At 42.0% G+C, this 26884-nt stretch overlaps 1 protein-coding gene across 1 annotated transcript; it reads right to left on the bottom strand.

The window, feature by feature from the left end:
* Positions 1-508: 508 nt before the first annotated feature.
* On the bottom strand, positions 509-25044 carry chrm4a (cholinergic receptor, muscarinic 4a). Its single transcript, XM_037091862.1, has 7 exons — positions 24471-25044; positions 8334-8932; positions 7323-7477; positions 6293-6494; positions 5944-6030; positions 2990-3259; positions 509-768 (listed from the first exon to the last, which is right to left on the bottom strand). The coding sequence occupies exons 1-7, from the start codon at positions 24523-24525 to the stop codon at positions 523-525; spliced, it is 1614 nt and encodes a 537-aa protein (XP_036947757.1). The 5' UTR covers positions 24526-25044; the 3' UTR covers positions 509-522.
* Between the last annotated feature and the right edge of the window lie 1840 nt (positions 25045-26884).

The following is a 26884-nucleotide window of genomic DNA, read 5'->3' on the forward strand; positions in this document are numbered from 1 at the left end:
GGACATGGGGACCAGCATGCTTGGATCGAAACCACTGCATACTGCCGCGTGATGACAAAAAAACAAGAGGGATGGCGAAGAAACTCAACTTGTCTGGCTTGCTCTCATTGATAGATTTTTTTTTTTTTTTTTGGTTTATCACGTTTCTGCTCACACAAATCCCCGTTCTACCGTTGCAGTTATCTTCCCCACGTTATAAAACAACGCCTCCACTCACAGTGTGTGAGGGCTTCGAGGTGAAGCTGGGCAGCTCACGGAAATCCTGGTTTAAACGCTTCGATCTCGGTCTATAGACACCAATTGGGATGGTCAGAATTTGCATCCAATTAGAAACTGTGGTTGCTCATCTCCTGCAGACGTCTCTCAATCGGTCATCCCATGTCTCTTCTCCAGCTCCTTCAGCCCTCTGTCACTCCCCTCTCAACAACATTCCCTCTCTTCCTTCCATTGCTTCCCCCCGTTCTTGCAGCGCGGTTCACCCCTTATCCCCACCCATCCCGCCCTCGGCCGTCTTCTTCCATCTCATCTTGTACCTATGTTTTTGTACTGGCACAGGAGCAGGTTCTTGAATGTCTTTTTGAACGTGGCGTTGCACAGTGCGTAACACGCGGGGTTGATGGTAGAGTTGACGTAGCACAGCCAGTAGCCGATAGCCCACACAGTGTCGGGGACGCAGGACTGGCAGAAGGTGGAGATCAACACCATGACATTATAAGGTGTCCATGTGATGATGAAAGCCAGCAGGATGGCAAAGATAGTCTTGGTCACCTGTGGAGAATTGGAAGAAAAGAGAGAGGGGGAGTGAACTAACAAAGACAGAACAGGACAGAGACAATTCAGACTGCTGATAATCTTTTTGACTCTCTAGGAAGCTGTTGGTTTTTCATTAACTTCACTGTGGTACGGAAATCAATCGGCTGCGGGCTGAAACTTTTTTCAAGATCCAGAACGAGAATGGGTCAAAATATGTTACTGTAGCGTACTTTAAGTATAAGGAAGTGTCACTCTGAACAGCTGATTACCTCAAGTATCTTGCCAGGCTTCAGACCTCTGCAGTTTGATTATGATATTGATCTAAAATAAACTGAAACGCTAATAAGGAAACACAGATTTTACTCTTACACCAACACAGAAGCCTAGAAGAAGCCTGATGATGATATCTAACAATTTTACTTGAACGATAAGATGCTTAAAGTTCATCCCGTAGCGCTGTTATGGGTCTAAACACAGCCTTAATGGTGTGCTGATGACGCCACCGAGAACACACTTTCAATATTTTACCTTGGCTGAAAAAAAAAGAAAAAAAAGTGCAGTGATCAGTGATCTGAGACAAGAGGAAAGGAAGAGAGACATCTGACAGTGTCTTTCATCATCGCCCTCATATGTCTGTAGCGGCAGTTCAATTGGACTGGACTTCCAGTAACAGGTATCCTAAGGCGGAAATCAGAAAGCAATGACATGCCGCCTGAAAACATCAAGAGAAATTGTACAAATACAAAATTGTATTCTGTCATTTACGACGTTTGTTTTACGATTTGCATGTTTGCGGCCGGGTTTATTAGACAGTTAAATGTGCCTGGTTAATCTTCAGTGCCGCAAACAGCTTGCGTTTGTTCGCCACTTGATCTTAACTACTGCTTTGGGAAACTCTCTCTTCTCATTATTTGGAAACAGGGCTCTGGGCAGTCAGATTATTGAAAACTCAATGATGTGACGTAATAATTTCCGCTAAATGTAGCTGTCTCGGATGAAATTCAGATAAGTGCTGGTTGCTCTGTTCCTGCCATCAGAAAAAACTGATCTGGGGTTTTGTGAAGGATACACTTCTTATTTTTGACGCTGTATACAATAACCACCTACGTGTGACCTGTGGCGAGCACTAAAGACCGAAAATTACAACAATACGGTTAAAGGTACAGGTAATGTCCTTTTTTTTTTTTTCAAAAACAAGAGGAAAATCACCAGACACCATCTGTCGTTCTGAACAATACTGTAATTAAGTGAAATGACTGCGGCGCCACAGCAACTCGTCTTTGAAAACAGCTGCTCCATACCATTCACACGCTGGTGGACATGCTAGTCCCACCTGTGCTCCAACAACAACAGCGGTTCGTTGCCGCGATATTTATGCTGCTCCGCTCTGTGTCTAGATGATCAGTGGAGATGCGCTTTTTGTCAGCTGCTGTGCTTTTTCCGGCAGATTCTCACGACCAACTCATCAGCCTGTTCAATGGCCTTGAGCTTCAGACTGCGATGCTCTACCTCCCCCTCTAGCATCTGTTAAGACGTGAAAGGCTCTGCAGTTAGGTGAGCAATAATATGTAATATGCAATGTCTGGTTAGACTTTTAAAATGAAGGTGAGCTTGCTGACTAACACTTCAGTTCATATATTGCGACATATCCTTACTTTTTTACTTCATCAGCATTAAACAGCTCGTGGTTTGATGTGGTTTATGCAGCACTTGGTTAGGTTGAGGGAAAGATCATAGTAACTACATTCAGCCTCATAACAGACTGCTATATTCAGTCTCATAACATAAGCCACTTATGTTATTGGACGTAGCGGCATCATCACGTCACTCACATTACATAAGCTACAAGGGGTAGAAAGTCTATGAAATGGGACGTTCAAGACCCTCAAATGTCGTCATTTGACGTACATGATGGTCATGAAATTAGGACCTGAGATTTCCATCTTCCGCTGTGGTGATTTCCTTGTGTTAGTGTGGCAGTCTTGGTATTATCAGCGATCCGCCTGTTATCTGATGGAGACAGAATTGCATGGACGCCAGCAATTCGTTCACAAGTTCCAAGAAGTCGTCAATTTAAAAGGAAGACTGCTTTGTTGCCGGTCGCTAATGTAAGCGGGAGAGAGAAAAATGGCTGGGAAATGGGAGGCATAGATGCTCATGTTGCACACACACACACACACACACACGCACGTAACCAATTAGTGCCTCATGTCTGTGCAGTGTTATCTTAACATACTTTCTTTTCTCTGGCAGCCATCTGTCTTTTCCTCTTCACTTGGCTCCTAGCGATGCTTGCAAACTTTCGCGCCACAGTCCTCGGGCGGCTGATTGGGATCGAATGTCTCTCGGCTCCCTCTACAGGAGGGACGATCTCTATAGCTGTGATGCATTCGTCTCCGGCCTGCTTTGTTACAATCTTTATCTTGGACCACTTTGAACTGGCGCTGATCTTGGGCTCGGCGGGATCGGCAGTCTCCGTGTTTACTGGGTTGGGATTTGTTGCAGCCTGTAACAAACCGAAGACAGTTTTTGAGGAACTTTTACAGCCAGTGTGACCTGTTGTAGGGTGCATGAAGCTCATAAGGTCAGAAAGGGCAGAAATTCAGTGAAAACAGTATAATATTTTTGCAACATAAGTGCAAAAATGCTCTTCCAGAGGGCATTCTAAATCATCTAGTATCAGTTTTTTCTCAATTGCTTTACATTACATTTGCTGTAATTGGTGTGTTCCGTACACACAGAATACAATGTGTGTAAAAGTGAAGTGAAACACAACATAAAAAATTGAAGGACAGAAATATATGTCTCAATACAACAAATCCATATACATAAGGAAGTATCTAGAAATAAAAAAAAATTAAAATGTACATACATTCCTGTCATTTCATTCAATAGTTGGTTCATAACAAATATTCTAGCATGTTGCATCCTACATGTGTCTAATAATCCACCGTCCCTGTGTCAAATCGTCAAATCAACTCATATTCAGTGGAGAAAGTCAAGAGTTACGCAAAACTATTCACACAGCCAGCAAAACGGTCAACTGCAAACCAACCTCAGCCAAACTTAGTTGATTTACATATTGTCACATGTATACTATTGTAAAAACAGTTAAATTTACAGTCCAAAATACACAGGAAACATCTATACAAAACAGCCCTGTTATTTTGCAATTTGAAAGTTTTGTGGTACTATGTAGTGCTCTACCATTCCAGACCTATTGAAGGATGGTGTCGTGTTTCCTTCCAACTTTAACAGAACTGTTGTAAAAAAAAAATAAAAAAAAAAGAGTCTGAACTGTCTGAACAGTTTTGACCTCAGTATAGACACAGGACACAAAAAAAAATGTTGATGACAATTTGGAAACAGCAACATAAGGGGCTTTTTTTGCACATACTCTCTCTAGAGGCCCTTTCAGTGCCGCAGTAATACAAAAGGACCAGAAGCCTCTGCAGCAGAGTTACTCACTTCACTCTCAGATAAAAGAGGCGTTGTTGAGCTTTAGTCACCGTCAGTTTAAAGAGCTTGAAGCTGGCTACTTTCCCGACAGCCTTGCCATTTATAATGAGTGGGGTGTGTTGTTCCGACATGCCAAAGTCCATGATCACTTCCTTGGTGTTGATGTTCACAGCTAGGTCGTGACTGTGACATCATACCAGATTCACAGATTTAATGATTTGAGTCGGGGGGTTAGGAGGGATGAGTGTGTGTGTTTGTGTGTATAGACGTAGACTTTGTACACATTCCTTTTTAGCACCAGTGCTCAGTGACATTCGAGTTGCATAGTGAGGTGTTGACTCCCAGGTCCTGTTGTAAAGGGGGAACTATACTCAATGAAGAGCAATCTTAAATATGTGTTCTTTTTCCCCAGATGTTCTAATCCAGTGTGAAGCAAAATAACTATTTCATCTTCCATCAGTCTGTTCATCCAATGGGAAACCTGTTGCTAGTCAAAAGAAGCTGGTCTGATGCTCCTCATGTGCTTCATGACCAGTCTCTCCAGGCGTTTAGCGGATAAGGGCGTAAGAACATCAGGCCTATAATCACTTTGGCATGGATCAGCTGACTGTTTGTGCACTGGGATCATTGTAGATGTCTTAAAATCTGCAGGGACACACGGTGAGGACAGGGAGAGACTGACGATGCTTCTGATGTTTCTTTGATTTTGTTTTTGATGTGTTGTGACTTTGTATTGTTCAGGAGAAGGGGCCTGCACCATTTGATCTCTGCTATCTCGATCAAAGTAATTAAGTTCCTCGGCTAAAGTGGCGCAGCTGTTCACGAGGGTGGGTTGGGCCGACTTCCTGATCAGCTTCCTGCTGATTACACTGTCCACATGGTAATTAATGTAGTCCATGACCGTGGATGTATGCTCCTCAAGTGTAGCCCTCGGGTCTCTTGCATTCTCTGGCCTGCGAATATATCACAGTCCAATAGCTGAGAAACAGCATGACGAGATTTTCATTTAATAATGGGCTCGGCAGTGGGGCTGCACAGCTAATCGCAAAATAATCAAAATCGCAACATGACTAAGTGCAATATCCAAATCGAATTGAAACTGAAGCACTGCAGTTATTTCATGAAGGTAAAATGTGACACGACACCGTGTTTTTGGTGACATTTTGTTTTGCTGCAGAGATGCTCTGGGCTACGGAGCTCGTTCTGCAGATGTAATGAAACATGTCTGAAAACAGAGACTGGGAGAAACGCCACATCACCATGACATCACTGCTTTTTCGATGACAGCGAAAATTGTATTGTCAAATCGAATCATCCATAATAATCATGAATTATATCGTAACGTATTGCGATGAGACATATCATGCAGTCCTACTCAGCACCCGTGATTATTGGCTTGTGAAGTAGCTGGTGGGTGGGTGGCAGCCTGTGCTTTGTAGCAACATGGCACAATTTGGCCCTGCACGGCCAAGTAAAAAAAAAAAGAAAAAAAAAGAAAAACGTATTTTGAAAAGCCGTTTCCTTGCACAAACATGATATCTACCCTGGAAAGAGATATTTAACCTGTAGATAGAGCTAGTGGAGACTAATCCACCATAAAAGAAAATGACTTACTGGCAAAAAGAAATGGGGTCATCGCATGTCTGATGAAACTCCGATTTGTTTAAACCCCAAAGACAGTGAACGTGTTGGAAATGAAGCACGGAATGATGGCAAAGAAAGCTGACCAACCTCAGATATGACCTCATTCTTGGTGTTGTTCTTTGGTTCTGTGGGGGGAATAAAAGCGGTGGACGAATCGTTGGAGCTCTCCTTTTCCTAGATTAGATAGATAGATAGATAGATAGATAGATAGATAGATAGATAGATAGATAGATAGATAGATAGATAGATAGATAGATAGATAGATAGATAGATAGATAGATAGATAGATAACTGAACATAACAAGCTTCTACTGTACTACAGTAAACAAAGCAATGAAACTGCCACACAAGCGAACAGTCTGGTGGGAAAACACAAGCTGTGGTATTATTAGATTGACTGTGTGAACCATACATCGCACGATATATCACACGATACCTGCGTGACTCCCGGACTGGGCTGCGCGAGAGGCTTTGCCTTGGCTGGTTTTGGTTCCTCCACCCTGCCGTTCTTCACGGCCTCCAACGCAGTCGTAGTTGAGTCCACGCTGAGTTTGGGCGTCGAGCGGGGACTGGCCTGAGGACTGGTCTCATTGTTGTTGTTCTGCTTCAACAAGTGACTCTTTATCAAGCTGGGAGTTCTGAAAAAGAAAAAAAAACAAAAAACGTGAGAATGCCAGCTGTTTTTTCACGAAGCGCACACAATTCAAATACAAATCTGCGCCTCAGATGTGGAGTTGAAATGGATACCAATCACTGTGCAGCAATTTGTGTATTTGATTTCTTAATTTTAAAAGCCATCTGGTGGCACTTTAAAAAAAAAAAAAAAAAAAAAAAAATTCAATTTGCAACCCACCTGTGATTTACAAAAAGGGTGAAGTAATAAAAATACACATTTTAATTCAAAACATCCGATTTTTTTTTTCTTTATCTGTAGCTCGTCATCATCAGTAACCTTAGGCTATGCTTTAGAGTTCCAGGGAGGGTGACAGCCTGACACTGATATTGTGTTTATCGCCATATTTGAGTGACTATGTTTGGAACATGCAAGGCATTTGGATGATTAACAAAGAAAGCGTAATGTGCGCGAGGAGTGCTTGGGGGGGAAAAAATTCTCCAGACATTTTGACACTTTCTTCTGCGGTGAAATTTGGGTCATCGTCGGAATCCCTTGCAACTAACCAACTCCAGCAGAGTTGCTGTTGCTCTGTCTGAGAAAACAAACATATTACAACCACCTTCAGGTACACAGATTTTATTTTTTTTTTTTTTGATGGAATATTGTTTAGAAGTAGTATAAAGGAGGCTTGTGGTTACGAGAAACCAACCAAGGGAGATTATAACACACACAGAAGGATTATGAGGTTCCCTTTTTTATTTTGCTGCAGCTAGTTATTTAAAGAAGTAAGAGTTTGCATTCTAAAAGCAAGTGCAAGAAAAGGTTAGTTTGAGTGCACTGAGGCTCTTACTTTATTCCCTTCTTCTCTTTCTTCTCTGGTTTGTGTTTGGAAACCCTGCTCCTGGAGGCCAGGGAGATGTGGATGTACAGGACTGTCATGATAATGACAGGGAGATAGAACGCTGCTATAGCCGTCCCAAACGTCACTGCGGGGTTAGAAAGGAACTAAAAAAAAGAGAAAGAAAATGAAACAAAAGAAAGAAAGTAGGAAAGAATTCATTCAGTCATTCAGAATTCATTTTAGACTTTGTCTGTAATTAATACAGAATCGCAACTTTAGTGTGACATCTTACTGAAAAAACTGCCGGGAGACTCTTGTGACTCATCACAATTAAATAAAGATTAATTTAGCCTTGCAGCAGCCCTCCGGTCATAACTCCGGGCTCCCACTAGGGGAACTGCTGCACTGGGAGTATAGTCGAGTCGCAAGGCCGAAATGTTAGCCGTTAACGTTCCTGCAAACCACACATATGTTTACATTTTTGCATGTCACAAACACTATTTTATTGTTGTTTTACTTTTATTTTTTTATTGTTTATTACATGATTTTCATGCATTTGTGGGGACAATGCTGGAGTTGTAGGTGAAATCACTGCCAAGCCACTGAGACGGCTGCCAGGATGTCAGCAATTTTCAGTGAGACCCCGCAACAAATACCAGGCGATATTTATTTTAGGAAGTTGGGCCATCTTTCGCCTTGTTTGTGGTTTTGCAGAAACATATTTTGCCAACATTTATTCTGGTGATTGGGTTGCAGAGTTTGAGATATAACTAGCAGAGAGCGGCAAAACAATATTATAGGAGTCTAAATGTAAATACCTAAACAAAAAAATGTGTAATTTGTTGTGGCCTCTATAGAAGTTAGTTCTTGAATTTAAGATCAGTATCTAGCACAGCTTAGTTGTGGTATATGGTGTGATGACAATAATGTATCAACCACTGAAAACACTTGAAAAGAAAAACAATCCTCTCTGACTGACTGCAATTTTTCAGTTATTCAGCAAAGTTTTAAGCACTCTACCTGGATGTAACACTCTCCGGGCGGCACTGTTCGCTGCCCAACGATGAACTGCCAGAACAAGATCGCGGGAGCCCACAGGATGAACGACAGGATCCACGCCGCCGCGATCATCAACCCCGCCATCTTTGTCGTCCGTCTTGTCGGATACGTCAGGGGTTTAGTCACGCAGAAGTAGCGGTCGAAGCTAATGATCAGCAAATTCATCACCGAGGCATTCGAGACAACATAATCTAAAGCTAGCCACAGGTCACAGACCACTGGCCCGAGTGGCCAGTAGCCTACGATGATGTAGACTGTGTACAGATTCATGCTGAAAACACCGATAATCAAGTCAGCGCATGCTAACGAAAATAAGAAATAGTTGTTAACAGTTTGTAGGTGGCGATTCACTTTGATGGACAGCATGACTAAGATATTTCCGGTGACAGTCACAAAGCTGAGAGATCCTGTAACCAAGGCGATAAAAAACATCTCCAAAGCTTTGTACGGACTGGCTGCCCCGACTCCATCGTCCACCGGGGAGCAGGTTGTTGAGTCATTGGTGGAGATGTTGCATGAGGCGTTGGAGAACAGGTCAGAGGATTGGTTGAGTGAGGACCCTGATGGGAAAAGGAGAGAGATAGGAAGATAATGAAAAAAAAAAACCCCATTATTTCATCATTTCAAGCACATGTTGATTTCCAGATGGGGTGTGATATAAAATGCACTTGTGGCTGTATCAACCGTTTATCATTAGTTTGTTTAGATTCAATTTGGAAACCAAAATTGGGAAATGAAAAAAATAAATGATGGTTGGTTTTTTTTTTGCTGCAATTTTATGCTCAGATTTAAAAAAAATGAATGAAATGATGATTGGTTTTGACATTTAGTTTGTCCAATTTGTGTGACCAAGAAGTTATTGACTTCGTCGTGTGTTGCACTTCGTAAGCTTGCAGCCGATTCATCCACCAACAGTGTGAAAGAAAGCCTGGATAACCAGAATCACACAGTGATGGTAAGTCAATGAATCGGCACCATGGTGGCACTGGAACCATACACTAATGTAATGAAGACTTCGAAACTGGCACACACTGCAACAGACGACGCTGAAGTTAGTATCCCGTTCACAGCTTCTAGTTCAAGAGAGGCCATGGACTGAAAAATGTTATTAATATGGGGAAGATGAAATGACAATGAATTACACAATGACACAGTCTGCAATTGGTTTATAACCCTAAGTTTTGCTCATTTTAACGCTTGATTTTTTTCTTTTTCGCCTTGCTCTCTTTTTTTTTATTCCTGCCTATTTGCTGTGGTTCTACCTGCTCGGCATTAAAATGCCACCATAACCCAATAATCCAAAATGACAGGGGGCATCCAAGGGTTTGATAATCCTGACTTTTATTCATTTTTTTACGGTCCATTTCACTGTTGTTTTCATGTCTAGACCACATGAAACCACGTCCAGATCAAAAACCACTGTACGTAAACCCATTAACTCCGGACTACATTGTCTCACAGGGGTTAAAGACTCCCCAGATTCTTGACACCTTTTTTTAATTTGTGAAAATGCATGCATAAAAAAGGGCTATTTCAAAGCTTTTCCAGAAGTCTGCCTACAGAGTGTAGCTTTAATCGTCCACTTTAATGCACACACACACTGGCTTGCCTCCCCTTTCTGTTCCCTCCCTCCCTGTATGTGTCTGCTCTCGGACTTTCTTCATCAGCAGCATGTTTTAAGTCACCAATGTGGTAGCACACAACATCTGCAGTAACAAGCTTGTATGACACAATGGCAGAAGTAGGCCTACACTGTACTGAAGGAGGCATCTCTCTCTGTATCTCTGCAGAACGGATGGCGTCGTTCCCTTGCGCTAATTAAAAAAAGAGGCTGCCAAATAATAATGATAATAATAATAACAAACATGACATTGCACTGTGTCTCTCTCACTGCCCACGAAAATGTATTTTGGGCAAAAAGAAAAGTGAACAAGGTACCAGCTGCCAAACAATCACTCCAGGCAAATGAACAACACCGAAACATTCTCAACAGTGGAATGCAGGAGGGATTTTTTTTTTTTTTTTTTTTTTAAATTTGGTGTGTGATCCCTGATCATGACCAGAGTTTATACCACCGAATAAGCCTGACTGAAGTTCCCAGCCGTGAGTCATGTATTTGTGCTGATGATTTCAGCCTAGCTAATTTGGTACAATGCGAGCAGGGAAGCTGCTCCTTGGAGATAGTGAAAAAAAGGAACACCTGTCTGACTTGACAATCAGCAATACAGACTTCTCATCTTAGTGGGGTTCGTTGTTAAAATTATGTTGTGGAGTGGAAGCATTGTGCTGTGGTGACTACTTGCAGAATCATTTCACTTGAACAGAAATTCTCGTCGCCTCCTCGACTTTTAAAGAATGAATGAATCAATGTGTAAAATCACATCTTGTGAATTAGCAAAATATCATATATTTCCAAATTGGAGAGATATTGAAGGCAATGTTAGATGTGAGATGCGTGTCTAATGTTGTATTCAGTGGTAATAATTTAAGACTTGTCTCCATATATCCTGGTGGAAAATATGGACCATGGGATTTAGTTCATTAGCTCCTAACTTTCTTCCGTCCCCTTTTTTTGTCCCTTCTGTCATTGTAGACTTTGGCGATGTTACTTTAAAAAAGTGCATACTATGTAACAGAGTTAAGCCAAAATGACATTTAAGGATTTTCGGCCCGATCTTGCCACTTCGGCTGGCTTTTAGAGCTCGTTGTCAGGAAAAACCCAGATCAGAGGCAGATCAGCGTGCGCTCCTGTGAATGACTGTGAACTGTTTAAAAAGACCTGATCCAGGAGCTCAGAGGCGGCTCGCCTGCGTGTGTCCTACATCTGCCGGCTGAAAATTCTGGATGAGAGCAGATCCTCCTCTCCTCTACTGTAATCCACACTTGCTCTCTGAACCCAGCCTGCGTATGGAGCAGGTGCAATAATGAGCCGAAAGTTTCCATCAGAATACATACACACAAGAGTTTAAGTGTATGTAACCACGGTAGGAGCAGGCTGTAATGTGATTTCAGTGCAAAAATAATCTTTGCCGTCCACGCCTCCGGATCTGCTCACCTACTGGTACTTTTTCCTTCTTTTGTCTTTTGTCTCTGAATCATTCCTGAGTCACATCGCGTGTGTCGCTGACCAGTCCACACAGGAAGTTGTGCAGCGTGAGCAGGACGGCGATCTGACGGTTGCTTGTCTGTCTCACAGATAAGACTGGCTGGTGGCTGTTCTACTGCTGGTCTATCTGACGTATCTCTGCACATACTTGGTACATGCCATGGGGGGCTCGCTAATCTTATCTGCATACTGATGAGGATTCTTGCAGAAAACCGAACTTGAAAATCAAAAATTGATTGAAAGATAAGCAGTCGCATCAGAGTGCAGCTGGCTTCTGTATATACAGCCGCGCATCAATATTCAAAGGCCCTTTAGCGGCATTGAAGTCATTACATTAATCAAGTAATGTGCTGTACTTTAACTTAACTCCACTACATTTATCTAACAGCTTAAGTTATTGTTGTGTCCTCCCCTAACCCACCTGGTCAAGGTAGATGGCTGCCTACCTAGAGCCTGGGTCAGGTTTGTGTCAGAAGATAACATATATATAAATGAAAATGTACTGGAATGAACTGTACACGCTGTCATTTGCATGGCTAAACAAGCGCTGTACACAAGGTCAGTAACTCAGTTTGCATGACTGTTTTACAATTTTACAGAATTGGATATCAAACATATCATGTGTGTGTTTACCGCTGGCAGTACTTCAAAGCATTATGAATAATGAAAATGTATGTATACCCTACAAACCAATCTGTGCTACAAATTCAATTTAGGCATCGCACTGGTCGTTCAACAGTATGCCGTATATATTTCAACTCATTTAATAGAGAGACTGGGCGGCTCTGATAACATAACAAACACTGCAGGACCGAGAACCTGGGAGACGTAGTGCAGGGGGGAACAGGTGCGGATTCATTTCAAAGCCCAACGCTGATTATATTATTCCTTTTCACATTATTCTTTTATACTCTTCTCAGTATTCTGACAAGCATTTTGGGGGAATTCCTTAGAATCCAAGCTGGACATAAAGGCCTTATTTTTAGACGTATTACTACATTAACAGTGAAGAGCAATGCTGAGGTTGCCAATATGAAGTATTAAGACATATGATGGACCACAGCTCAGTCATACTGGAATTTTAATCTAAAAGACTGAGAAAAGCCATGAGTAAAATAACAAAAAGTAAGGGTGAGTGAGTGGTTTTTTTCACTTTCCCATGATGTAATATTTGCCATCAAATATCGAGCAAGACTAAAATTAGGACTGCGAGCAGCGTGGCTGCGTGGCGTAATGTCCTACTTTTCATCTTGGCGTCCATGTTAGCAGGTTAGAGCCGCCACAGTCACAGCGAGTCGTGCTTCTCACGCAATCTGGAGATTTGGAATCTTGCCTATATTTTACCGGACTTGAAAACGGACCTGTGGACAGTCGTATTACGGTTTTACTACCGTTTCAATGTCTGTGCCACAGCAGGACTTTTCCCCGTGCGTTCCCCTTTTCCTTCTCTCCTCCCCTCCCTTCCTGTCTTCCCGCCTTCCCCGCTTTCTTGCTCTCTCCGCTTGTGACAGGAGGAAGACAACCTGTTGTTTCTTCCTGCGATTACTCGCTCTAAATATCAAGAAAGCCAATTAAACAGCTGCCGTCATCAACAAGTGCTTATGTCATTTCTGTCAGTCGATGCTGTGATCATAAAATAATTACTGCCTATCAGTTTTATACCCATTCCTTTTTTTCTCGGCAGTTAAGAGTTTATCCACATTAAAAAGCTGTACAGGTCCATTCCAACGACGAAGCCTATCGACTTACTCACAGCCGAAATAGTTCACTGTCAACAATGCAAAGTAAATTAGCACATAATTAGGAGTTGTTTCACCTCCTAAGAATGATTATGAGCTATATTTTTATGTGATGTGCAACTGTTTCTCTTAACATTTTCAAAAGGGTTCTTTTCTGTGCAAAATAATAATAATAATACTAATCAGTTTTAATTCAAATTAAATCGCACACACAGTGGAATCGCCTTAGATCTTCTATGAAATATACAGCACAGGCAGATGAGAGGCACATTACGGCAGATTTCATCACCATCATCTCACGCACTCGTATATACATGAACAGCATTCGAGCAACAAGCCTGCAGCCGGCACACTGCTGCAACATTTATACCTCTCTCTAGCATCGCCATACACTCGCACAGTCAACAGACGACCAGCAGCCAGCATTGAAATATTCATCTGAAATTTACATTATATTAAATAATACAACTGTGGATGTTTCCGCCCGTTTCATTCCTCATTTACCCAGTGCAGCTTCAGATCTGAAAGAATCCAAATTTATTCTGAATAACATAGTAAGACCTGCTCTCAAACTGAATGAAAAAATAGAGACCTATGCACACGGTGACACGCTGCAGGAATAGAAGCACTGATGGCTGTTGACTGGCTAAACTGTATGCAGTTGTTTGAGTCTGTAGTTTTGAATTCGATACGTTTTGAGGTGTTGCTTTATACTCTATGATTTCTCCCTGTCTCTTTTTCTTTGCATTTTTCCGTATCTTCTCTCCAGGATCTCCCCAGAGAAGCAGGAGGTGAGCAATGGGATGACCTTCCTCTTGTACCTCAGTGTTACAATATATGTCACATTTAAAGAAGAAGTCAACAAAAAAATAAATAAATCAAAAATGGCCCTTAGGGTTTGTTCACTGGAAAACTGAGCAGTTTTCTACCCTGTTTCTTTTTTTTCTTTTTTTTTTTCTTCATTATCTTTATTTTTTTGTGTTTTTTTGTTGTTTTTGAAAGTGCAGGCTTAACACAAAATTAACATACACTAAACCCACAGGTCCCATTGCAGGAACCCACAGCATCATCCTAATTATCGCACCCACTGTGGACAGCCACAGCTTGTGTGCAGGCCTCAGGTGCACAGCCACGCTTAAAAAGCCCAAGGATGTGACCAAAGCCTGTCATTTCAAGATCACGACCGCATGCTTACCTTGCAACACAACATGCAAAACATGAATACAGTTATGTACAAGGAGAGAAAAAAAACATACTGCCATATTTAACAAAAAATATAATAATATAGAATAACAATATAATAAAAATAATATAGAAATTTGGCTTTATTTTTGCAGCTTTGTTGGTTATGATAACATTGCACCCTCCTGGGTAATTGCTGAGATCTAGTAATGCTGAACCGACGGAGTCACTGAAGCATGTTTACACATATAATGCGAGGCTGCAATGAAAAGATGCCCGTGAGGGAAGATTTGATGCAGTTAATGGAAGTGAGATGCTCTAGTGGCACGGCGCATACTATGTACATATAAATTAGTGAATACCCTCTTTTGCACATCTGCTGCCCTGTGCTTTCCCCAAACCTGACCTCTGGGGCACTTAAAGTTACTGGGCAAATCACGGCGAGGCGGGATCTGCTCTCACTTAAAGACTATTTTCCGATACTTTAAATCATTGTTGTTTTTTTGAACTTTTATTGATAGTGGTGTGGCGTCAAATTTTGATATTTTGCCACGATAAATGGAGCCGTTATTGACACTTGTTTGGTTCTTGATCGGTATTCTGATCGGCCCTTTTCGATCGCGGAATTTCTTATTTAAACGCTAAGTATTGTAAGAAAACGAATAAACTCAGAACAGAAGGAGCTCAGTGGAAGACAGGCAGAAGCAACATCTATCTCTTGTGTAATGACTGTGCCAGGACTAAAACACATCAAGTTTGGTGAAGATTGGACAATGAACGGTCAAGTTAGAACAACTTCCTGTTTCATTCATCACGGTGGCATCGCCACAGCAGTGGGATCCCATGAAAAGTACCAGTGTTCACCATACTACGACATTATAGTTTGAAGATATTGGGTCAGATACAACCATGTAAAGTTACCATGATCCTAACTAAGTAAAGTTAGAATAATTCCTTGAATTTCAAGAGGGTCCTCTCGCCGTTCAGCGCTCTGATCCTAATCAGCGGGCGCAAAATAATGGACCAAGAATGTGACATTTAACTGCTCTGCATAATATCCAAAATACTTGATCATTCGGAGCTGGGGAAAATCAGTAAGTGTCGAGTAACAAGTGGCAAAAGAGCATCTATAAGTGCCATGGTGCCACGTGTTGTGGAGGGTGAAACTAGAAGCCAGGTTAGTGCTTCTGTGTGGCTTCCTCCTCCTCCTCCTGTCTCAACCGATATATATGTGAGAACCATCAGCAGGAAATAGCCTGAGATCTTCTACTGCCTGATGATACATTTTAAGCCATTCTAAGTGTCAGTGCTTTCGACGTTTCCCCATGAAACAGGAACCTGTCACGACCTACTGGGATCATCGTTCCAGCTACATGAAATTTTCGAGTTATAGTCAACACTGGAACACAACTTGGACATAACGTGGATGTTCTCTGAGGCAGCTCCTTACAACATGTATGATGTGATGCAGGTTTAGCGTTTGCCTAGTCAGAAGATGGTGAAAATGAGGACATTTCACTGTTTTTGCCTTGTTTGTTAGGTGCTTCATTGTGGAGAAAGGTCTAAAAAAAAAACGACATGGAAAAAGAAGTTCAGATGCAAGTCACCTGAAAGTTTCATAGGCTTCTTCTCCACCCTGCTCAGGCACTCCTAAGTCAACTCCTGCGTGTACTACAGGATGCTATCTAAGAACTGCTTCGTGACAAAAATCAGCACTAACAATTTCAGAAACACAAGTTCTAATCGGACAAAATGAGATGGCTTTTGCTTTATTATTTCCTCCCGTGAATTTCCCCAGTGTCTCATCGCCGATTCTGCTGCTGAGGCGCAGTTCTGCTCGAGCTGGCCCTGTCTACAGCTCCTTGTCACAGTGCTGGGTATTACATGTTTGTGTCTCAAAAGAGCCCTCTCAGATTTCTGCCTCCATTAGTGGATATTTCTGTTGGCTCATTATACAGCGGGAGTTATTAGGCGCCATCAAATGTCCACCCCATATCTAGTGTATCTCAATAACATCCAGTGTATAGGTCAGGTTTCAGATATCAACTAAACTATCTGCATAATACAGGATGAGTGTGGTACAATGCATATTGGTCACTATAAACTCTTAAGATGGTATTCAAATACTCACTGAGCCTCCAACCAACAGCGTGCATGTAAAATTGTGTATTTCTGTCTATACAATATCAGAATTATTGCACACTTGCCAATCTTCAATTGCGGTTTCAATGAGCCACAACGTAACGTACGCTGAAGACAGTTGGATGTATATATTATGAATATATTAAGCCAAGAGGTAGGTCTGAAGTTCTGCGTTTGCATCAACAAATGAAAACAGGATCAGAAAAGAATGAAGGTTTCTTGATGAAATTGCGTGAAAATGTAAAAGAAGAAACAACGCCTGACAGTGTTCGATTATCTACATCACCTATACTTAAGATTTCAAAAGATCATTGTGGTAGCTTTAATTAGATTTTTTTTTTTTTTTTTTTAATTAATGATGTGTAAAGGAATTAATAAAATATGAGGCAATGTTACCACGATCAGCTCTAATTCTATCGGACTAAAACAGTTGGCGTAAATCCGCCTCCGCCTCTCCTCAAACCCCTTCCCTCTAATTCCTCTATCGCCCCTCTGCATCCTACCCTCTCTCCAACTTCACATCCGTCTGTGCCCATTCTGATGCCAGACTCGCGGAGAATGTGAGCGTCAGGGTCTGAAACATTAAAAAGTTCGCGCTCAGACACACATGCCACGGCAGCAAACGCAACATGACAACTGCGGTATCCTCTAAACTAGGACGAATGTAACAGACGATGGCACGACTGCAGCTTGTTAAAGATGCAACTGGCACTCCGTCAGGATTTTCTGACTTTTCTGTACAAATCAAAAAGAATGGGTGAAAATGAATCTTGGGTGATCAACAGCATAGTCACGACCTCCCTTCTCTCCACTACTATGTGCCCTTGCTACCAAAGGACTGTGTTTACTACTGTTCATTCAGACATGGGCTGCAACCAACACTTAGACTCAATCCCAACCTCTTGCCCCTGCCACTTATCCCTTTTGTTCGGGTTACATGGCCCTCAAAACAGAGGTTTTTCAGAGGAAAGCCTCAAACGGAGGGTTATGAGAAGTCAACCATCACAATCAAATTACAAATTGGCGATGAATAAAGGAAAGGATTCAACCGACTTTCTATTCTTGTGTAATCTAAACAATTCCTGACCATAGAAATGGATAAAACACACCGAATGTCGGGCAAGTTACAAAAAAATCCCTTAACCCTAAAAAGTGAAAGTAACTGATGAATAATCATTGGGTTTGTCCCTTTATGCTGATCAGCACCAAAAACTAATGGGATCTTATATGGGCAGAGACTGATCCTCCATCCAGGTTTCATGGAAATCTGTCCTGACAAACCAGCCAACCAACAAACAGGCACAGATGAAAACATAAGCGTTATAATGGCCTTTGTCTGGTGATAGCAAGCCCACAGAAGTTACACACAGTTTCCTGTAGTTTGACCATTTATTTTTCACACACATCTGTATCACATTGTTGTCTTCAGGTTCTGCCTATCAGGTAAGTTTACACACACGGGTGTAAGCATCCCAAAGCAAAATGGACTTTGTACCGACAAGGATTCAAAGTCTCAACACCAGCTGACTGATGACAGTGATCAACACCACATCTGCACAGCAGTGTCACACACTCTTTCTTGCCAGCATGTTGAACAATGACACACTTTTCAGCATCGATATGATTACTTTTTTGTCCCCTTAGGCATTTATTTCTTTGGCTTAGTGTCACTGCACTTGATAGATGTCGTCACAAAATGTCATAAACGTAAATACACAGTCAGCCGCAGAATGCACAAGTATTTATATGTACTGAAGAAGCAAGCAAGAAGCTGAAGCTTTGTGAACTGGAAAAAAAAAAAAAAAAAAAAAAACTGTAGAGGGGGAAGGCAAGTACAGGATGACCCAAAATAAATTCAACTGAGCGCTGACCTCTTGAGTGTGACAGCTGTCTGCAGAATCAGACAGCAACACCAAACTATCAGTGACAAAAACGTGATTTAAGCTGATGAGGAGGGGTTTCTCCTGACCCAGCAAGACAACAAACTGACATTTTTGACAGAGAAAAAAAAACCTCTTAATGTATGTTTTTAGGATTTAGAAATTACCGTAGCCACTCCACAAAGTTTACATTCCTCCTCATGCAACAACTCTTGAAAGCACATAATTTGTAAGGGAGTTTTGGTTGCTGTTTCCATTACTAGTTCACTCTTTAGTTAAAACACTGTGTCGTAGACTGAAAAGATCCCAATATAACAGAGGCAGGAAGTTCAAATGAAGCAGTTGCACCAGACCGGATGGAATTCCATTTATCTTGCTGTCCTCATCTGGTTTCATTAAATGAAACAGAGCTATCATATTATTAAATTAGTAATTAGCAACACTGCAAAACAAACAAGCACATCATTGTTATTTTCAGTACGTTAGAGCATATAATTGTCATATATTAAACTGGACCTGGGCCTCGGTTTGACTGTTGCTCGCTCACCTCAAGCTAGCGACTGCATTTAATGTAATGTCCGTGAGCAGGTGTCAATATGGAAACATGACTGAACTTCAAGCAGTCCTGTAACAGATCGCGACTGACTGATTCACACCAGGCCTTAACGCTTGACTCTGATGGTTTTGCAAAAGATAGGTGACCATCTCAGCAGTTCCCATGGGAAAAAAAATGTCGCCCAATTGCTTTAAGCGTTGCATAATGCTGGTACAGTTTAACGTTGGAGGTCTTCTAACGCTCTTTCTATTTCTATTGTTTTGCTGTACACAGCATGATATGCATTTACATCTACCTGCTCCAAAGCTCCCTTTACACAGATCTTCGATCTTTCTCTCGTCTGTAGTTTTGCGTACAGCATTTTGGCAATTTATATATCATATATATATAATATACTGAAGAACAATCTTTGGAAGAACAGTCTTTGGTTGATGTAATGCACAAGTTCAGTTTATGTGTTTGTGCCCAGGGGACTTCTGAACCAGCAGACAGGTACCAGAAGTAGCTTCAGCAGGGCTTGGCTCAGGATGTGTTCAGTGGAGAACAGCTTACTCAGACTGGAGATATGGTCAAGCAGTGGAAAGAGAACTTTGAGGAACTCCTAAACCCTGACCAGCACATCCCATGCAGAGGAGACAGAGTCTGAATACTCAGGGGAAGCCTGACCTAAATCCCTGGCAGTGGTCCGAGTGGTCTGAGGTGTTGCCCGAAGCAAAAAAGTCAAGAGTTCTGGGTTGGGACCACAAGAACACTTGAATCCAAAGTGGCCAAAGTGAACTTTTACTCAGTGTGACTGGGATAGGCTGAGATGGATGGACCTCTGGAGGACAGCTGCTGCTCCTTCATGTTGAAAACAGCTATTTGAGGTGGTTCGGACATGGCTCAGGGATGAATTAGGATGTCTCCCTGGCACCTCTCTTTGGAGGTGTTCTTATGAATGTGAATGCAGCCCCTTCCAACCTCACCACTGAGGAAAAGAAGGCTCCGGCATCCCTCAAAATAGACCGGAACATCACTATCTTACCGGCAGATAAAGGGACATGTACTGTGGTGCTAAACACAGTGGATTACCACACCAAAGTCATTTATCTGCTTAGTTATACTACTATCTAAGTGATACTAAAGCAAAATCTAAACCACACTTGTGCCTTACTTGACCTCTGTCTGATGATCACCTGCTTCCAGTACAGTGAAGCCATGGGCTCACTGGTGTCTCCAACAGTGGCCAACCTCCACATTGAAGCTTTTAAACCCTGTGGCTACCCTAACTGGACCTTTGTCAAAACATCTAACAGATCCAGAAGGACAGAGAGGGAAAGAAAGAAGAATGGAACAACATTGTTATTCCTCGTCATTGTTGCAGGAATATCATAGAAACTCAGGAGGATCCTAAATAAACTTCACACCCCGGTTCAGTTCAAACCAAGAGGCAGAGACGTGGCCGTCCTAAGGACCAAACACCCAGGCATAAGCAGAGTAACAACAGTTTATGCTGTTCAGTGCAGCCATGATTGCAAGGAGACAACCTGCGATATAGCATTAAAAATGACCATGACCTGCTAGACGTAGAACCTTTATCAACACTCAAACACACGCATTATTCATACATATCTCATCATGTTTACACACCCACATCTGAAATTCCTCACCCACGCACATAGCGATGTATGCTTTCACAGACACACAAACATGCCTTTACACTACAGGGATCCGTGTTTCGCTTGAGCAGTGATAAAAAGGAGAGAATTAGGAGAGCGGGAGGAGGAAGAGAGGAAGGGAGGAGGACAGAGAAGTTGCTGATGGAGATGAGGAGACGGGGGAAGAATCACAGAAAACGGGGAAGAGGGGGGTTTCTCACAGCAACCCCCCAATGCTTAATCTAAAACTCAGAGCTGCCAATCATTCCAACGTGAAAATGCAGCGCTGTGTGTGTGTGTGTGTGTGTGTGGATAACTGGCCCTCTTCCCACCCCCACCTGATGAGTGGTTGTCCTTCATCCTCCTGGAGTCGGCGATGCTGTTTTATCTAGCGATATAGACAGGCGCTCGCAGCTGGTTTGACACTAGGGATGTAGCGTTTGGCAGATCACAGGTGATTAGAGAGCCTGCCGGGGATACAGTCAGCGCCGGCGCAAACTCCACTAGCCTAGTTAATACGGCTTGTCGGGGAAATAGTGCAGAATCCCAGACTGATGGCTTCGTAAAACACTGAGACTGTCACCGTCCCTCGCCACTCTTTCATTGAATCATCCTCTAAATGTGTAAATCACAATATCAGATCAAATCAAATTTTTGATTCCTAGCACCGACAGTAGGGAAATGTCTCAGCACTTTACAGAGTCTTACATAATAAAACACTAAAGGTAATAAGTACTGCATTCCATCATTCCTACCTGCATAGGCAGCCAAAATATAGTATTACCAAACTGTACCTTGTTCCAATTCATCGATATCTACCATAAGCTCCGCTAAATGGCCTGCCACTGCTCCAATGAGCTTAAAACCCTCCCATTTGACGTCATTAATATTAGATCGCTGTCTACTAAAGCCTTACTGATGAATGAACTGATTATTTAACATGAGCTGGATATGATTGGCTTATGTGAAACATGGCCGAAAACCTAATATATGTCATCTGCCATTAAATGAAGCCACCCCTCCTCACAATAACTAAAAGGGGGGAGGTGTTGCTCCTACCTCCAAATTTGTTTTCATTTCATCCTCCAACCAGGATTTTAGATTTGGACTTCATTTAAAACCATCTTCAGCAAGAAGTAATGGCCTTGTCCAGGGAAAGCCCGCAGGAAAATAGAAGGTGCATTTTTGAATGGATCTCTCTTGAGACAAGACCCTTCTGGCATAACAGTTTAAGGATCTATGGCCAGAACTGGGACCTACAGTGTTAAATATTGTTAATTTATCACTCACGACCAGTGTTGTCCCTGCAAGTTTTAAGTCTGCTTTGGTTGAGTCTCTACTTTAGAAACAGCATCTTGACCCAGGGTAAATAATTTTAGACCAGTATCCAACTGTAACTGTTGACCTCGGGTCCTCTGTTGCTGGATCTCAGTGCTGCAGTTGATACCATGGAATTCCACAGGGCTCTGTTCTTGGCCCTTTGCTAATTTTTCACGTCTTGGCCAAATTATTTGCAGGTATTGAAGAGATTTCCAGTGCTGTGTGGACAAGTCTCGGCTCTATGTGCCCACAAAAGCTGATGATGAGACGCCACTTTGATCAGGTGACGGTAACACTTAAAACTGTGTTATTTCTCAAATTCAACTGTCAAGAATCTTGGCGTCACATGTGATTGTACTTGTAATCGTTCCTCCTCCTCTCTTTTCATTCAGGCCCCCTTCTGATGGACCACGGGCCCATCTACCAGGCTCCTGCTGCCTCACATATTGATGGATCTGGATCGTCATACCCTGGGCTCCACTGGATCATTGCTCTCCTCTGTTTTACCATCTCCTCATATCTGTATTTCTGTCAAATTTCATGTGTCTTCATTCTGCTGTTTTCTTTCTTTTTGCTGCTGGTTATCTTGTGTGGCCTGCCCTCTTCCAGGTCATCACGGTGGAGTGGAGGTTGGCGATGCCTCGGCCTACTCAGTCATCCCCTGGATCCACACACTTTACATATATTATATTATTTGTATCAGATATTCTCTCAGCGCAAGTTGTGAATCATGATTTTGCTGTTCTGTTCTGTACATCTATTGCATGCCTGTCCATCCAGAGGGAACCCTCCTCTGTGGCTCCTCCTGAGGTTTATTCCATCTTTTATTCTCCCATTAAAAAGGTTTTTTTTTCTTATTATGGCATGTTTTTCCTCACTTGAATCAAGGGTCTAATGAGAGAGGATGATGTTCACTATACAGACTATCACAGATTTGTGATTTTTGGCTACATGAATGAAATGGATTTGATTTGATTTGATTTAAGGGACCTGAGGAAGAAAAAAAAAACAGCTATCCACTGTGACACAACCACTGAGGGGTCTTTGATATTTTCTTCCTTGTTGAGATTGTTGTATTTGTATTGTTTTAGCGACCTGCACTTCGGAAAAGTACGTATCTAATATTATGCTCTCCAAGCAGTGTACGTGAGTCAGAAAACACTACTTTCAGCATCATGCGGTCTAACAAAAAGAAAAGAGTAACCGCTTAAAGATATAAGCAGCAGAATCAACAAAGAGTGATGATGTTAAGTAGTGAGTGTTATACACTGAGTGCTGTCTGATGGCTTGCAAACTACATTTCTAACATTTTTCTCCTATATTCCCCTCTCATGTCTCTCTGTGTCATATCTTTTAGGTCTCTCACAGCAACGCACATTCAAACACACACACACACACACAAACACTGTGGCATCCTCAAACTAACAAGTCAGTCAACTGCGCTGGAGCAAATTTGATATATGTCCACGTATTTACACTTATAACGCCGTACATATTTATATATTGTATAGTCGATTTGTACACTTTGGATTAATGTCTCTCAAATTTTCAAGCCTTGTCGCTTCGATATTACATGACATGAAAAGAGGAGGGAATGGAGAGATGAGGCAATGAAGAAGAGATGAAAAAAAAAAAAACAAGAAGACCAGCAGACTGGATGGGAAAAAGAGGAGAGTAGGAGTTTCACCAGGTTCTGTAATGAAAACCTAATTCTGTCCGTCTTCCCTCAGTCACTGTTTTGGTTATATCCTCCTTCACCACCTCCTCCTGCCATCCTATACTCCGTCCTCCTCATCTCCATTTTTTTTTTTCTCCTTTTCCTCTCCTGCCCTGAGAGAACGCTGCTGTTATCACTGTTTGAAATTGGATTCCCAAAGACACCGTAACCTTCTCCCATGTAGATGAGATCATAAAAAAAGAAAAAAAAACATATTCTGAGAGATGTTTCCAACATGATTACTGATTATGTGAATCATATCATATTATTACTTACCTGCTGATCCAAGAGACCTTAACCAGTCATTTATTCGATATAAGGGCACCAACGTATCAGCGTCAAGAATTAAGGTTATCGTTAGACTATCATCAGCCTCCATTAAGTTAATTATAATTTGAAACATTACCACAGCAAACATTTAGCCTGTTTGCTGTGAAAATGTTGACCACATTATTTCTTTATATGATGTTAATTAATGCAATAAAGCAATTTTGACTGAGGAACTTGCTTGTACTTATCAATAGACTATTAACTTATTCATTTATTTGTACTTGTTTTGTTTGTTATTTTTTGACATTTCCTTTACATTTATAATCTATCTATCCATGCATCTGTCATGCTGTATTTAACAAAGGGCATGATAAAACTCCACATCCCCCGCTTTAAATAGCCTAAATTATTAGTTTATTTCTATTCTTTAAATGGTTGTTATGCCCAGGGGTTATAATGAACACATTTAATCTTCATTTAAGATTGATTGCATCAACTGTACATGGTCAAGCCCAATATTAAGAAGTGTGTGTGGAGCTTTTCACTTACCAGTGAAGTTCCAGGGGGACTGGAGCCCCCCGACTCCGTTACTGTCGTTACTCATGTTGCATGGCGGTGAATCAACAACTGCCAACCTGAGACCTCTCTCCTTTATTTCTCCGCTTTTTGCTCTTATCCACTTTCCCTTTTTTTTTTTTTTCCCCCAAGTTGTCCACTGGCCGTCGCACCAAAAAACAAAACAAAAACAAAACAAAAAGAAAAAGAAAAAGAAAAAAGAAAAAAAATGTCCCAGTTGTCCCGTTCTTTCTTAATTGACTATTGTTCCGCTGTGTGGCGGAGAATCACAGTTTTCACTCTTGTGCCGATGATCCTGTTCCTCTGTTGTGGGGTTTTCTCTCTCTGGTATGACCAGATGATGATTATTAACCAGTTTGTAATGTGCGGCTGTCCTCACTGGAGTGTGTCAGTCAGCCGGAGGGATCTGTGATCCCGAGCACACAGACGAACCAGCGGCAACTTATCACTTAGAACTCGGCATCACTCATCGAATTGTGTCGGGGAGCAAATCTTGTAAGGCACGGATTGACGCGCACCGCGGAGCGTTGCGTCCATTCAGAGTGAGCGAGCGACACAGGGGGGGAGAGAGAGAGAGAGAGAGAGAGAGAGAGAGAGAGAGAGAGAGAGAGAAGGAGAGAGAGAGAAGGAGAGAGAGAGAAGGAGAGAGCGCGGGGGAGAGGGGAGAGAGACAGAGAGAGAGAGAGAAGGAGAGAGGGGGGGAGAGGGGAGAGAGACAGAGAGAGAGGAGAGAGAGGGAGAGGGGGAGAGAGACAAAGAGGGAGAGGGAAGGAGAGAGAGAGAGAGAGAGAGGGAGAGGGGGGAGAGAGACAAAGAGGGAGAGGGAAGGAGAGAGAGAGAGAGAGAGAGAGAGAGGGAGAGGGGGGAGAGAGACAAAGAGAGAGAGAGAGAGAGACAGAGAGAGAGGAGAGAAAGGGAGAGGGGGAGAGAGACAAAGAGGGAGAGAGAAGGAGAGAGAGAGAGAGAGAAGAGAGACAGAGGGAGAGGGGGGAGAGAGACAAAGAGGGAGAGAGAGAGAGAGAGAGAGGAGAGAAAGGGAGAGGGGGAGAGAGACAAAGAGGGAGAGAGAAAGAGAGAGAGAGAGAGAGAGAGAGAGAGAGAGAGAGAGAGAGAGAGAGAGAGAGAGGCTTGTGATGTCATTTTCCTCAGCCAATCCTTACTGGCAAAAATCTGTTTTGACTATTCAACATTTCTTCACAGTGCTGGCACTAATTGTAAGCTTACTATACTGTTGTACTTTGCTTACAGTTTTTTTTTTCTTCATACACTCTGCATCACCAACAGGCAACTCCAAAATGCTCTCATATCGCTAAAACCCCCACCTGAGCCTCCTGGATGGAGTTGTCAAAGTTGAGGGACCATATTGAAATTAATGACAAACTTTGATTCTCACACAGTCACCATTTTTATCATTGTCTTGTTGCTGCTGCATATGCAGATGCAGAAGAAGAAGAAAAAAAAAAAGTTCTACAAAGTAATTTCCTGAGCGTATATGTGATCATGTGCGAATATTAGTTTGCAGCCTAAGTCGCTGATGCATGGTATGTTCTATCTTTGCACAACATGGAGTTGCAAACTTTTATTCCATTATGCCACATTGTGCCGCGATGACAAAGACATCACCTTGATATCTTCGAATAAGCTCAGTCGACCAGAATACTGGCAACACTTCTCACTCAGAAAGGATCATTGTCATTCACAACACATGGACCTGAAAAACACTAACAAATGCTAATTTCATATAAATGATTAACTTAAATCTTTGAAGTTCAGTTTAGTATTTCATAATGGAACACCAGCATTTCACTTTAGTGACTGAACTTGAGTGTCTGTAAAAAGAATGGGTCAAAAACGCAGCAATTTGCTCAGATATCCTTTATTTTTTCTATATCTTTGCATATAGTATTTACTGTTACTAGGAGAAAATTCAATTCTTTTAACATTGTACTTCATCACGGACGTGTCACGCATTTCCAATGTAGTGCATTTACTGCATATTATTGATAGCATTAAGTAAGTCATAATCAGCATGATGTATGCCGCCTGCGCCTGTTTATTGCAGAGTGTCGGCTCACCTGCAGGGACACTTCCTCCTGGATCACAAAACATCTGCAGACAGCGGGGTTAGTGTTATTGTATTCAACTTAAAATTTGAGGTCAAGCATACAACATTTTGTACATAGAGACTGGAGGGAGATGTTTTTTTTCTCTCGATGCTAAAAAAAAGCATTTTGTCATACTTCCCCACAGGCCAGTGTATCAAAAGAGGCAATCAGGAACCCAAAGTATCCGACTTACTCCTTTATGTCTTCAGCTAAATAAATTCCACCTCATATTTTAGCCACCCTTTAACGTTTTAGATGCTTTTTTGAGAACAATTGTACAAA

Source organism: Acanthopagrus latus, chromosome 24 (assembly GCF_904848185.1).
Source record: "Acanthopagrus latus isolate v.2019 chromosome 24, fAcaLat1.1, whole genome shotgun sequence".
Taxonomy (NCBI): domain Eukaryota; kingdom Metazoa; phylum Chordata; class Actinopteri; order Spariformes; family Sparidae; genus Acanthopagrus; species Acanthopagrus latus.